Here is a 13711-nt window from a genome sequence, read left to right as displayed (position 1 = left end):
TAGTGAAAACAATCACGGACTCCATGGATGTAGTCGCTCTTGTCAAACGACTTAAATCATGTATTCTTCTTCTTTCTCTGGTTTAATTGTTCTGTGTTCATTGTTCTATTGTCCGATTGTTTACGAAGGTCGTGTTTCATAACATATATAACTATATACATCTTTTTCTTCAATGAATTAAATCACATGTTGACATGCTATTGCCGTAACCTCTTTTTTTGTTTAAATTAATAGCTAGTGCCGGAAATTGGCACTCATTCATGCGTGAGCCATGGAGATACATAGTTATATACTCTTATTTTGATAATCGAAAATGATACCATACAAATTTATCTTTTGAACATTCGATAGACACATAGCTGTATACTCTATTTTTTGATAACTGAAAATGACACCATACAAATTTATCCTCTAAACATTCGATATAGGTTTAAACATATATAGCTATGGACATTTTCACATTACTCACATTCAAATAATGTAATCACGTTTAATTGAAAATAGTATATTATGAATTACGAATTTTAGCCACTTTGGGGATGGGGGCATTTTGTCAAAATATTTTTTATAACTAAGCACTCAAAATTATATTTTATTGGTTTTTTAATATAAACTTTGTGAAATTTTGATAAAAAAACTGGTGAAATACGTGTAGGAATTCTGGTCAGGGTACATCTGTCTGATCGGGTTGGGAAGCCATTCGGACAACAAAGCGAAAATTGTAGCTACAGACAGAAAATTAGACAAGCTAACTGAACAGTTGGGAGAGGTGTCTAAACAGCTCAGTTGGAAATCAATTCAGACGCAACATAAAAGATTAGGTGTCCGGACAGCTTGAGAGTCGTCCGAATAGGGTGTCGGGGCTGCACTATTTTAGTATAAATAGGGGATTTGTTTATAGGTTTTTAACCCTGATTCCAATTGTAAATTTCTCTGGGTTTTGAGAGGCAAAGAGAGAGAGCAAGGTTGAGAAAAACTTTGTGGTTTATCTCTTGGGTTATCTCTTAGGTTTAATTGGGCAAAGGTGAGAGAAAATTGAGTGTGTAATTGTAACAATTTTCTACATAGTGAATTTTCTCTTAATTGTATTTTGACAATGTCGTTGTTTCTTCTTCGGTCTTGGAGATTTTCCATGTATATTCTTGTGTTGATTGTTGTTTTTTCTTCAATTTCAATAATTCTCTATTATCGTGTTGATTTTCCCAACAAATTTATCTCTCTTGACAATAATTTCTGAGACAACCAATAATTATATAATATTGAGTAGTCAAATTGGTGATATGTTTGATAATGTAACGCAATGGTGCTCAAGGCACGCACTTATAATGAGGGTTTTTGACTAAACGCATGGCGTTAGAACAAGTCCAATCACGTATCCTAAAATAGAGTACGTGGCATACCCCAATTTTAACATATGTAAAATAAAACACTTACAATGTTGAAGTAACTGTTGGAATTGCTCTTAACCCAATCACGTATCCTAAAATGGAGTACGTGGCATACCCCAATTTTGACGCATGTAAAATAAATTATTTTGAAATTGCTCTTAGTGCTACATATAATGTGAAACAACATGCATGATTTGTGACAAAATTGTGATGCAAAACTAAGATTACATATAATGGGCTCTAATCATTTTTGTCGTGATTAACCAAGACAGAGAAATACATAGTTTGGAGGCCAATTTCAAGTGATATGGTTGGTTAGTAGTAGTAACGTGTGGTCAAGTGACTCTCCACTAAAGTCAATGAACTAATTAATTGTATATAAATAATAACACTTCACCAACATAGAATTCTAAAGAATATTATATATCTCAATAAATTATGTTTTTTAATTAATAAACATTATAAATATTAATACCACTTTTGCACACCGAAAGATAGTCAGTGTTTTAATTTGCACATTGTTGTTTAAAATGTTTCAATTTGGTCATCCAATGATAAAATTGTTTCAACTTGGTCTCTCGGGTAGATTTTCTCACTTTGGGATAGTGAAACTGCACATGTGGCACGTTGACTATCCAAATATTGATTGTCACATGTACAGTTCGATTGTCCCAAAGTGGAAAAATCTGCCCGAAAAATAATTTTATCATTGGGTGATCAAATTGAAACATTTTAAATAACGGTGTACATATTGAAACACTTACTATCTTTTGGTGTGCAAAAGTGGTATTAACCCTTATATTGTTACTAACTATATCATTACTTGCAAATTTCTAGCCACCACAAGAAAACTTGCATCATCTACCCATAATCTTGAAAATGAAAACTCCCGCCCCCTAAACAAAATTACATCGTACATGCAAAAACATACCCCGGTTATATATTATGTTTGTAGCCAACGTATCGAATTTTGTGTTGGAGGTGGACTCAATTACTAGAGTTACAATCTTAACAGGCAAAAAGTATGACATAGGTCGCCTATGAAACACTTCAATCAACAAAATTAACCAAACATCTGATGCGCATGTTGGATGGATTGATTGCTTGCCAGTGGGTGCAATGAGAGGGAACTTCAAGCGATTGCTCACACCCTCACTCAATTATAAAGAAACTTACGTAGTTTAATAATTTGATTACATGACTATCCCTAGTGGAAATTCACTCTCTAGTGGAGAGGAAATTTATCTGGAGATTGTAATATCTTTTTATCAATGAAAATTATATTTTACTCGGAAGAAAAACTTCAATTTTATTTTGATAACTAAAGAGTTAAGGCAATTTATGCCCGATTATGTTGATCTTTTTAGGTTCTCTTTCAAACCAAAAAAGTCTAAGACATCTTTTTCAAGCCTTAATTAATTCATTTGTTATACAAAGCCTATAATATGACTGCCCTCTTCTTGAATTGTCAATCTTAGTTTTTGAATTGTCTCATTCATTTACAGTTTCAACTCTACTAATTAATATCAATTAAATATCCATAGTGAGAATTACGTAACTCGACATTTATGCCCGTAACTATAAACTTTAAACCCTAAACTACGAACATCAAATATTAAACAAAATATGTAGAAAATAATGATTATAAAAATTAAATAAGTTCTTACATGTGGGTCTTAAATTCATCCTTTGTGATATGAAAGGGAAAAAAAAAAATTGTTCGTGAGAAAAAAAAAAAAGACATCATTAAATTCCAAATATTGAATATTTTTCAATCAATTGTGTTTTTTTTTTCTTGATTTTTTTTCGATATATATGATGTATTATTGGAATTTGGAAGTTTGGACCTCAAATTGGGTGGTTGACTGGTTGGTGTGTAGCTCACACATGAAGGCGGCTATAATATTCATAGTTTCATGCCACAAAAGTCAATACTTTCTTTTTTTTCTTTCTATTCTCGAACCAAAAGTCATACTTGCCAACTATATATTAATTTATTTTCTTTTTTTAAAAAAATTAATAAACTTGATTGTATTAAGTTATCCATAAATTAGGTAATTGAGATCTATAGATACTCGGATCATCACAAAGATGGAGTACAACCGATACGACTAAAAAAAATAAGAAAAAATACTAAAAAACACAAACACAAAAAAAATCATCGCTGGACACTCCCCACATGTGATGGGGCTCACGCGTGAATGGTGTTAGATGGATCCCGCACTTTAAATAAAGTGTGGGATCCCGCATTTGAGAATCCCTATATATATATATATAAGAATTATTCTATGCACACCTAATTTACGCACTTAAAATACGCACCTATGTTTTCACCGTTGATTTGAAACATGTGAGACCCAAAGCAGTGAGCTCCACTTGTCATTTCACTCATCCACAGCCTTAAAAAGTGGTGCGTATTTTATGTGCGTAAATTATATGTAAATAAGAGAATTTCTATATATATATATATATATATACTCCAACAGCACCCTCCAAATTAGATATACACTGTGGCATGTAAAATTCCCTATAGAGATGCGTACGGACCGTACGCATCTCTATAGGGAATTGGACTAAAATAGTTCAATTCTATTTTTTTTCCTCTGCATTTCAGAAATGGGATAAAAAGAATTTTAAATTTAGTTGATAGTCCAATTTCATTATAAAGATAATTCCACCTTTTTGGGACTATAGTGTATTATTATTATTATTATGTTATATATTTGATGTTCAACGATTTATTTGATTTTATAAATATTTTATCACTGAATTTGCATTTCATGATTTTTTTAATAAATTTTATAAACTGTAAAGTTTAATATAATATTGTCTCACAAGCACTAAACACAATATAATTTCAATTAAATCATTTCGAACTAATATTGTCTAATTAATCCAGCATGCATGCCAAACAAAGTCTCGATCAGTGTGCTAAATTTATAATAATTGTGTTATCTTATTACCCCACCAAACGTTAGAGAGTCTGATTAAATAATATTTTATTTTATTTTTTGGAATGAAACCTTAGTACTGCTTCAAATGGTACGGTTCGCAATCAAATCCCCATTTCTTTTGAAACTTTTGGAAAGCCAAAGTTTTACCACTTTGACTTGGTGCATATAGTTGGTGAGAATTCATATATATATATATATATATATATATATATGTATGTATGTTTTCTTTTTAAATGAAACCAATACTGCTTGAAAGGGTACAACTCCTTCAAAAGGCTAGCAGTCAAATTTCTTATCATTTGGAACTTATGAAAAGACAAGGCCTTACAACTTTGAGTAAGTTATACACACACACCCACACACATGTATATATATGTTTTAATTTTTAACTATTTTAAAAACGAAAAATATTGAATAAAGTCTTAATGGGGAAATAAATTAAATACTATATACAAATTACATATAGACAGAGGGATATTGTCTGCCCAACACCATCTCATACTAATTTGAGCTCGCCAAACTTGCACTGCAGAGGTTTGTGGCTCCGCCTACTCGAGCCGTGTATAAAAAAATATCACCTCTTTTGTGGATTGTCCTGGCATAAAATCAAAATACTTATTCTTTTATTTAGGGACCATAGTGCTTCTTATCTATTCATCAAGTATCTTACGAGTATTAATAATTTGATTAAATAACTTATTTAACAATATTCCTATATCTCTTATGCATTTTCACACCTTTCATTATCGTTAAGACTTTCTTCACTTCAACCACCCTAATACGTCACCGTCTACCAAGGATGTCTATTCTCAAGAAAGATACGGGGATATTTGATGTTCCTTCCGTGAACCCCATAAATTAGTTAATTGAAATAGCTTCTCCGCCTCTTGTTAATTTCTACATTCATTCATTAATTGAAAGCTATTGTGCTCTTGTAGTCTTTTTTTTATTCCCTATTATTGAGGTAATTTATTTTTTCTTCTCTCTTAGGTAGAGAAGTCAAAGAAGGGAGGAGTCAACAAATTAGCCGGAACATGTGCTCATTAGCCTTATATATACCACATAAATTTCAATTTGGCATTTCCATTTTGACTATCCCTAATAATTATATTATGGAAAAAAAACCTTTAAAGGAATCCAACGGTCAGAGATGACCTGATCTCCCTTATACAATGAATTAGTTTCTTACTATTTTAATTAATATATAAAAAATACAATAAAATATGGTTTTTTGTCGGTCCATGTGCAACGACTTAATATTATTAATGGACCCACAAAGAAAATTAAAGTCAATCTCAAATTTTGAAAAGTATTTATTTATTTATATTTTTTTTTCTTTTTTTTGGGTAAGATGAAAGACCTACCCATGTGTGACCACTTGTATGTTTTTATTTATGACATAAATCATTAAAGTTATCGTTTTTAAATTTAATTTACAAAGTATAAAAATATTTATATTTTTAAAGTTCAGCATGATGTTATACTTTATGTATGATTTTTAATTTTTTTATTTATGTAAAAAATAGGAGAAAAAACTATCAATGAAGAGAAAATGAGGGTAAAAATGAAAAAATAAATAGAAAACCATTGATATCTCACTAAAAGATAAGAATAGTTAAAAAAATCTAATTTTAATGAATTTTATTAAATAAGATTATTTGATTTACAAAAACGTGTTATTTAATCCAAACATAATAGTATGAGGGCATAATGTTGATCGATAAAAATAAAAAGGGTTTAAAGTTCACCTGAGATGTAGTAGGAGGGCTTAATGTTGATCGGAAAAAATAGGAGGACTTAAAATCCACACGAGATGTAATAGGAGGGCTTATAAGTGCTTAATGCCTTTATTTATCTACAGATGTTGTGAACGAACCACTTCTGCCGCTCTTCTAATTAGGCTTTGAAGGACACACTCGGTAATTAACATTTTTTAATATCAAATCGTTCCGCAAATCGACCTCGAAAACCGAGAATTGACGGCTACACCGGTATTTTTGTAACATAATATTGCACATGAAAAAAAGAAACCCTACCAAAATCGAGATTAAACCTTTAAATTGCATCAAACCGAAACGCAAACCGGCGGTATAATACAAAATGGGTTGATTTGTGAACACCCTTAGTAATTAATACTTAATTACATTATATTTTGACGATTAGAATGAGTTTAAAATGATTTTTTCCCTGATTTTTCTTTAAATTTTCCTTTGTTTTCTCGTCTTTGGATGCTCCATTGAGGCATTGACTTACATAATAAAAAAATTTCGCAATTATTGGTGATAGAAAACGGTATTCCTTCTTTCGACCTTCTGCTGCTAATTATTTTATAATAATCTTCAAAAAATAAAAAAATAAAAAAAATAAACACTGTCAAAACCATCTATAATGTATTAGATAATTCCCACCTACCCCTATAAAAAAACGCATAATGACAATTAATAATTTCCCAAAATAGAAAAGGTACAAACAACCAATACTACAGTTAATTAGGAGTTGTAAAAATTATAAAAAGAAAAAAGAGTTGGGGCAGTGGAAAGTTTGTACTTTGAACCCAAGGCAATATCTCTACTCCAAAAAAATAAGAAAAGAAATAAGAAGAGATAGAGAAAGAAAAATGAATTATATTACGCGCACTAAAAATACGCACCTAAAATACGAATATTTTTTAAGGGTGTCAATGAATTAGACATAAATGGGTTTATTAGTTTAGGTTTTACGTGTTCCAAATCAATTGCGAAAATATAGGTTTGCATTTTAACTTAGTGCTGCATGTTGGAATTATTGGACAAAGAAAAAGAACTATAGTATAGTAGGGAAAGAAAGAGAGATCGTGGGCCCCGGCCCAATTGGTGGCAAAATGGTAGTGGGAGGCGGTAAACGGCGGGTCTAATACACAAGACAGACTGCAGAGAAGCAAATAAAAAGGAGACGCTACTGCGAACCAAATACACACACAGCACTTAAGTTCTCTCTCTCTCTGTTTCTTGGGATACAGAATTTCTCATTCAATGACCAATTAGCTTCTTCCTCTTCCTCTCTATTCCTTGTTCTTGATTGAATCTGGTGTTTCAATCGTCTGGGTTTCGTCGGCGCAAATATGGGGGACAAGGAAGCAATCAGTCTTGAGCAGATCAAGAACGAAACTGTTGATCTGGTATTTTTTTCTTCTTTCACGATTTGTTAATTATTGAGATCTACATCGGTTTTGCTTTATATATAATTTGTTTTTTTTTGTCCTTTTGTTCATATACTTTCTGGGTTTGATATAGGAGACATAATCCATTGATGCTAAAGCTTTGAACTTGAGTCAAACGATTGAAACCCAACTTGTTAAGAGATTTCAATTCTTTTCCTTTTCATTTTCTCGGCTCCCAAACAAATCTTGCCTGTATATATTTCAATTATATAACTAATTCTCTCTCTATATGCATAGACGTCTCTCTGTACCCCTCTCTCTCTTTCTGCGTGAATAAATTTTGGTACTTTTCCGTGGTACTTGAAAGTAACGGAGAATTTTTAATTATATTTTTGTTTCTTTTCAATAGTTTCTCGGAAAATTTGTATTTTATATATTTTTTGGAATCGCCAATTCGCCAGTGAGTTCATAATAAACGGCGTAGGACACTGGGATCACTATTTTTCTTGGATTTATCCATTTCCAACGATTTGTCCTTTTCACCCCTGAATTTTCTTTCGACCTTTCAATCATACCCCTACATTTTCTTTCCATCGGGAATCGTGCCCCCGTGAAGACTACGAGAACCAATAACGTGTCGAGAAAGTGGCGGACCTGACATGATGAGCACTTTTTGGGTCTTGTTACGGGTTTTAAGTCAACGCTTTCTGTGATTGGCCGAGTTAGTTGCGAGTCAACTCTGTCCAACTCGGTCTATGGCTTTTGGAACCCAGAAACATGTTCTATTGAAATTTGATGATCAATTATTGATCAGTTTTTTTAATTTTTTTTGGTTTTTTTTTTCTAGGAACGAATTCCAGTTGATGAAGTGTTTGAGCAGCTGAAATGCACAAAAGAGGGTTTATCCTCAGAGGAAGGAGCCAACAGGCTTCAAATCTTTGGTCCCAACAAGCTAGAAGAGAAGAAGGTACTTTGCTCATTGAAAAAAATGATGCTTTATTTGTTTAGAATAACAGTGAGTGGCATGTGATGAGAAGAAACTCAATTATTTTCAATATTGGTTTTGATGATCAGGAAAGCAAGGTTCTCAAGTTCTTGGGGTTCATGTGGAATCCCTTGTCATGGGTCATGGAAGCTGCAGCTATTATGGCTATTGCTTTGGCCAATGGAGGTGGGAGGCCCCCAGATTGGCAAGATTTTGTTGGTATTGTTTGTTTGCTTGTCATCAACTCCACCATCAGTTTCATTGAAGAAAACAATGCTGGAAATGCTGCTGCTGCCCTTATGGCTGGTCTTGCACCTAAAACAAAGGTAATTTATTAAAGTTGATTTGATTGACTAGGCATAGAAAATGACTTGCATAATTTAGTTTGAAGTTGATTGGAGTAACTCAATTCATGTTTAAACAACTTTAAGTTGGGTTCTTGGGGGTGTTGTCTAACATGGTATTGATAAAGCAAGGATTAGATGCTAGCTAATAACTAATGGACAGGTGCCATGTCATTTAGATTGTTTCCCTTGTCTTATTAGCAGAGATCCTGTTTGTTAAGCATTTTTATAATATCATAAGGAAACAAATTTACTCTGTTATTTCTTTTGTTCTTGCTGCGGTAGAAGCAATGTTCAATTTTTTTTAAAACAACTCCCATGCACAAGGTTCCCGTTGTGGGCGGGCTCTGTGATAGATAAGATGTATGCACTCAGACTTACCCACACCTAATATGTGGAGAGGTAATGTTCCATATGTAAGAAATTAGGAATTTTTCATGAGTCCTAGATGTAGTTGTGATTGAGATGTCATGTACTCATGACTTCATCTCCTATATCCTGGTGGTGTACAGGTGCTTAGGGATGGCAAGTGGAGCGAGCAGGATGCTGCAATTCTGGTTCCGGGTGACATCATTAGTGTTAAATTGGGAGATATCATCCCTGCGGATGCACGTCTTCTTGAGGGTGACCCCTTGAAGATTGATCAATCTGCTCTCACTGGGGAGTCACTACCTGTCACCAGGAATCCCGGTGATGAAGTTTTCTCAGGTTCAACTTGCAAACAAGGTGAAATTGAAGCCATTGTTATTGCCACTGGTGTTCACACCTTCTTTGGAAAGGCTGCACACCTTGTTGATAGTACCAACCAAGTTGGGCACTTCCAAAAGGTTCTCACTGCAATTGGGAACTTCTGTATTTGTTCGATTGCGATTGGTATGGTTGTTGAGATCATAGTTATGTACCCGATTCAGCAACGCAAGTATAGGGATGGGATTGACAATCTCTTGGTGCTCTTGATTGGAGGCATTCCAATTGCTATGCCCACTGTTTTGTCCGTAACAATGGCTATTGGTTCTCATAGACTATCTCAGCAGGGTGCCATCACCAAGCGTATGACTGCCATTGAAGAAATGGCTGGGATGGATGTCCTATGCAGTGACAAAACTGGGACACTGACCCTTAACAAGCTTAGCGTTGACAAAAATTTGGTAGAGGTGTTTGCAAAAGGTGTTGAAAAAGATCATGTGGTTCTGCTTGCTGCCAGATCTTCCAGGACAGAAAATCAAGATGCCATTGATGCTGCCATGGTTGGTATGCTTGCCGACCCAAAGGAGGTATAACACATTTTTCCTGTGCTTTCTAGTTTGTTTTTAATTGAGATTGAAGAGGAAATTTGCAGATTAGGTGCTTATTTCAAAAGTGCATGTATTTTTATGTAGGCAAGGGCTGGCATTAGAGAGGTTCACTTCTTGCCATTCAATCCTGTTGACAAAAGGACTGCATTGACTTACATTGACTCCGATGGCAACTGGCACCGAGCAAGTAAAGGAGCCCCTGAGCAGGTGATTTTGCAACACTTAATATCCGCTGATCTCATATATGGAATGATAACATTGGATGGTCTACTTCATCCACTTCTCTGATAATTTATTTGTCTCTATAGATCGTTGCACTTTGCAACTGCAAGGAAGATGTTAAAAGGAAGGTTCATAGTATCATTGATAAGTATGCAGAACGCGGGCTCCGTTCATTGGCTGTTGCTAGACAGGTTTAATCACTAATACAATTACTAGCTTTTATGTCGTGCCATTTTCTTTTGCTTTTTGTTCTGATGTAACAACATCTTCTTATGATTGCTTTTGTTAACACTTTGCAGGTGGTGCCAGAGAAAAGCAAGGAAAGCCCTGGTGCTGCATGGGAGTTTGTGGGCTTATTACCCCTCTTTGATCCCCCTAGGCACGACAGTGCAGAAACAATCCGCAGAGCACTTAATCTTGGTGTTAATGTCAAGATGATCACGGGTAATTTAATTGTTATTATTTTTTTAATATCTCATAAAAAAGAAACTGTTGTTGGTTTTTTTCTTACTTCACTATTGTCTAATTTCCAGGTGATCAACTTGCTATTGCTAAGGAGACTGGCCGACGTTTAGGAATGGGAACAAACATGTATCCATCTGCTTCCTTGCTTGGTCAGGACAAGGATGCCAGCATAGCTGCTCTGCCTGTGGAAGAGTTGATTGAGAAAGCAGATGGGTTTGCTGGCGTGTTTCCTGGTGGGTTCGTGTAGGATGTTGGATAGTCAGATATGAGCAATTGTGAATTTGTTTTTACAGCTTGAGCTGGAAAGATTTCCTAGTCTAATGCCTATATTTTGTTCTTACTGTACAGAGCATAAATACGAAATTGTCAAGAAGTTGCAGGAAAGGAAACATATTGTTGGAATGACTGGAGATGGTGTCAACGATGCACCTGCTCTAAAGAAGGCAGATATTGGAATTGCTGTGGCTGATGCTACAGATGCTGCAAGAGGTGCCTCTGACATTGTTCTAACAGAACCTGGTCTGAGTGTCATCATCAGTGCAGTGCTAACTAGCAGGGCTATATTTCAGAGAATGAAGAATTATACTGTTAGTTACTCTGCACCTTCTTCCCAACCCTCAAATTCTCGATTTTCTTTGATGCAATACTTTATCATCACCCTGATTTTTTCGTTTGCAGATTTACGCTGTCTCCATCACAATCCGTATTGTGGTAAGTGTACATTGACTGATTTCTCATGTGCAATTGCTTAAAATAAATGATGGAAATTGATTAATATATTCTCTCTGTTGAACTTGCAGTTTGGCTTCATGTTTATCGCTCTGATATGGAAATTTGACTTTTCCCCATTCATGGTTTTGATTATTGCCATCCTAAATGACGGTGAGTATACCTAAGGAAACAAGCCTGCAGTCTGAAATGATCTAGACTCGGTTGACCATAAAGTTGCTAATTTTAATCATCAATGCTTTATTGCAATGATTAGGAACAATTATGACTATCTCAAAGGATCGAGTGAAGCCATCTCCATTGCCTGATAGCTGGAAACTAAAAGAAATTTTCGCTACTGGAGTTGCACTTGGTGGTTACTTGGCATTGATGACCGTCATATTCTTCTGGGGAATGCATAAAACTGACTTCTTTACAGTAAGCGATTTGATTTTGTTTTAATGGCTTGTAATTTACTGAAGTATCCAATACCAGTGTTTTACTTCAAATTAATTTTTATTCACAGGACAAATTTGGTGTAAGAAGTATCAGAGATAGTGAGGATGAAATGACGTCCGCTTTGTATCTGCAAGTTAGTATTGTGAGTCAGGCTCTTATTTTTGTGACTCGATCAAGGAGCTGGTCCTTTGTTGAGCGCCCTGGAATGCTATTAATGGGTGCCTTCATGGCTGCACAATTGGTAAGGGTCTTTATGCACATTCTTTTTCTGCTTTGGCCTGAAAAACCTCTTGTTGATGTAACTTAATAGGAGTGAAGAAGTTATGGCATAGAAAAGCTAACTGGCTTTGATCTTGTTTAGATTGCGACTATAATCGCCGTATATGCCAACTGGGGCTTTGCAAGGGTTAAAGGAATTGGTTGGGGATGGGCTGGCGTCATATGGCTTTACAGCATCGTCTTCTACTTCCCACTCGACATAATCAAGTTTGCCACCCGGTACATCCTCAGCGGGAAGGCCTGGCTCAACTTGCTGGAGAATAAGGTATGCATAAATACATCCTCTTTTACATAATCCATCTTGAAACTGAAATAAATCGCTAGAACTCAAATGTGGTGTACCTTCCTCATCATCCCACAGACTGCCTTCACAACTAAGAAAGACTATGGAAAAGAGGAGAGGGAGGCTCAATGGGCTCTTGCTCAGAGGACTCTTCACGGGCTTCAACCACCAGAACCGTCTAATATCTTCCCTGAAAGGAGCAGCTACAGAGAGTTGTCTGAGATCGCCGAGCAGGCTAAACGACGAGCAGAAGTTGCAAGGTATGTAATTGGATTTATTCTTTTTAGCATTAGAGAAAATGATTACCCCAGTTTCCTTAAGATTTTGAGGAATAATTTATTTTAACCACTACGTAATTGTAGGCTTCGGGAGCTTAACACCCTCAAGGGGCATGTTGAGTCAGTGGTGAAGCTCAAAGGTCTGGACATTGATAACATCCAGCAGCACTACACATTATAGAAAGCTCGAGAGCATTTCTCGAGCGGGTAAGGGCTGCGTTCCAATGGTGTACACGAATCAAGACCCCCTAGATACAGCCCAAAAGAACAACAGGAGAGGAATAGAGAGAGAGAGAGTATTTCTAACGAGGTGGAACATGTTTTTTCTCTAGTCTGCTTTGTTGTGTTTTGTGTTTTGTTATGTATTTGGAAGTGTTCTAACTAGTGTGCTTGCCTTGCCTACTTGTTGCTCTGGTGAACAGAGCAATGTAGTGCACTTGTTCTTATATCGATGACATTCCAAAATTGCAGACAATTTTATTTTGAAGTCATCATTCTAGCTCTTGTTTTGTGGTTCTTCATCGACCATTTCTGCATATAGGCATATGTATAGTGCATATCATGAGTCATTTTTTTAGTGTTTAAACAATTGTCAAGTGTCCCTAAACATGTAGTGAGTTTAATACGGAGACTGTCACGCGTTGGAATTTTGCCCAACCTACCATGTTGTCCAACCTTCAGTGCGTGCGGACTTGACAATCCGAGTTTTGAGTCCATATTGGATGTACAAAAGAAAGACTTGTATGACGTTATTCTTAATTAAAAAAAATTTAATATATTATATGACTAAAAAAATTATTTTCAATACTCAAAGTTAACAAAAAAAATTTCCTTTTGTATTTTATCTCCTTTAAATAATTAAACTAATTTAAACAGTTTAACATAAACTATATTTTTAGTGCTGAAAATTTA

General features: G+C 35.0%; 1 protein-coding gene across 1 annotated transcript; it reads left to right on the top strand.

The window, feature by feature from the left end:
- The first annotated feature begins 7256 nt into the window (after window positions 1–7256).
- Window positions 7257–13303, top strand: LOC120005526 (plasma membrane ATPase 4). The gene is made up of 16 exons (XM_038855196.1): window positions 7257–7499; window positions 8329–8448; window positions 8556–8792; window positions 9323–10084; window positions 10190–10312; window positions 10414–10518; window positions 10627–10771; window positions 10861–11025; window positions 11141–11379; window positions 11471–11503; window positions 11593–11674; window positions 11778–11938; window positions 12027–12200; window positions 12321–12503; window positions 12600–12781; window positions 12884–13303. Exons 1-16 carry the CDS (start codon window positions 7443–7445, stop codon window positions 12978–12980), a joined length of 2865 nt encoding a protein of 954 aa, XP_038711124.1. The 5' UTR covers window positions 7257–7442; the 3' UTR covers window positions 12981–13303.
- Window positions 13304–13711: the final 408 nt, after the last annotated feature.

This window comes from Tripterygium wilfordii, chromosome 9 (genome assembly GCF_013401445.1).
Source record: "Tripterygium wilfordii isolate XIE 37 chromosome 9, ASM1340144v1, whole genome shotgun sequence".
In the NCBI taxonomy this organism is placed as follows: Eukaryota; Viridiplantae; Streptophyta; class Magnoliopsida; order Celastrales; family Celastraceae; genus Tripterygium; species Tripterygium wilfordii.
The sequence above is the reverse complement of the archived record's forward strand: the minus strand, read 5'-3'. Positions and strand labels throughout refer to the sequence as shown.

Coding starts and splice junctions, on each gene's coding strand:
- LOC120005526 (XM_038855196.1), top strand. CDS start 7,443: ATGGGGGACAAGGAAGCAATCAGTCTTGAGCAGATCAAGAACGAAACT. Junction 8,793..9,322: donor GTCTTGCACCTAAAACAAAG/GTAATTTATTAA, acceptor GGTGGTGTACAG/GTGCTTAGGGATGGCAAGTG. Junction 10,313..10,413: donor GTAAAGGAGCCCCTGAGCAG/GTGATTTTGCAA, acceptor TTGTCTCTATAG/ATCGTTGCACTTTGCAACTG.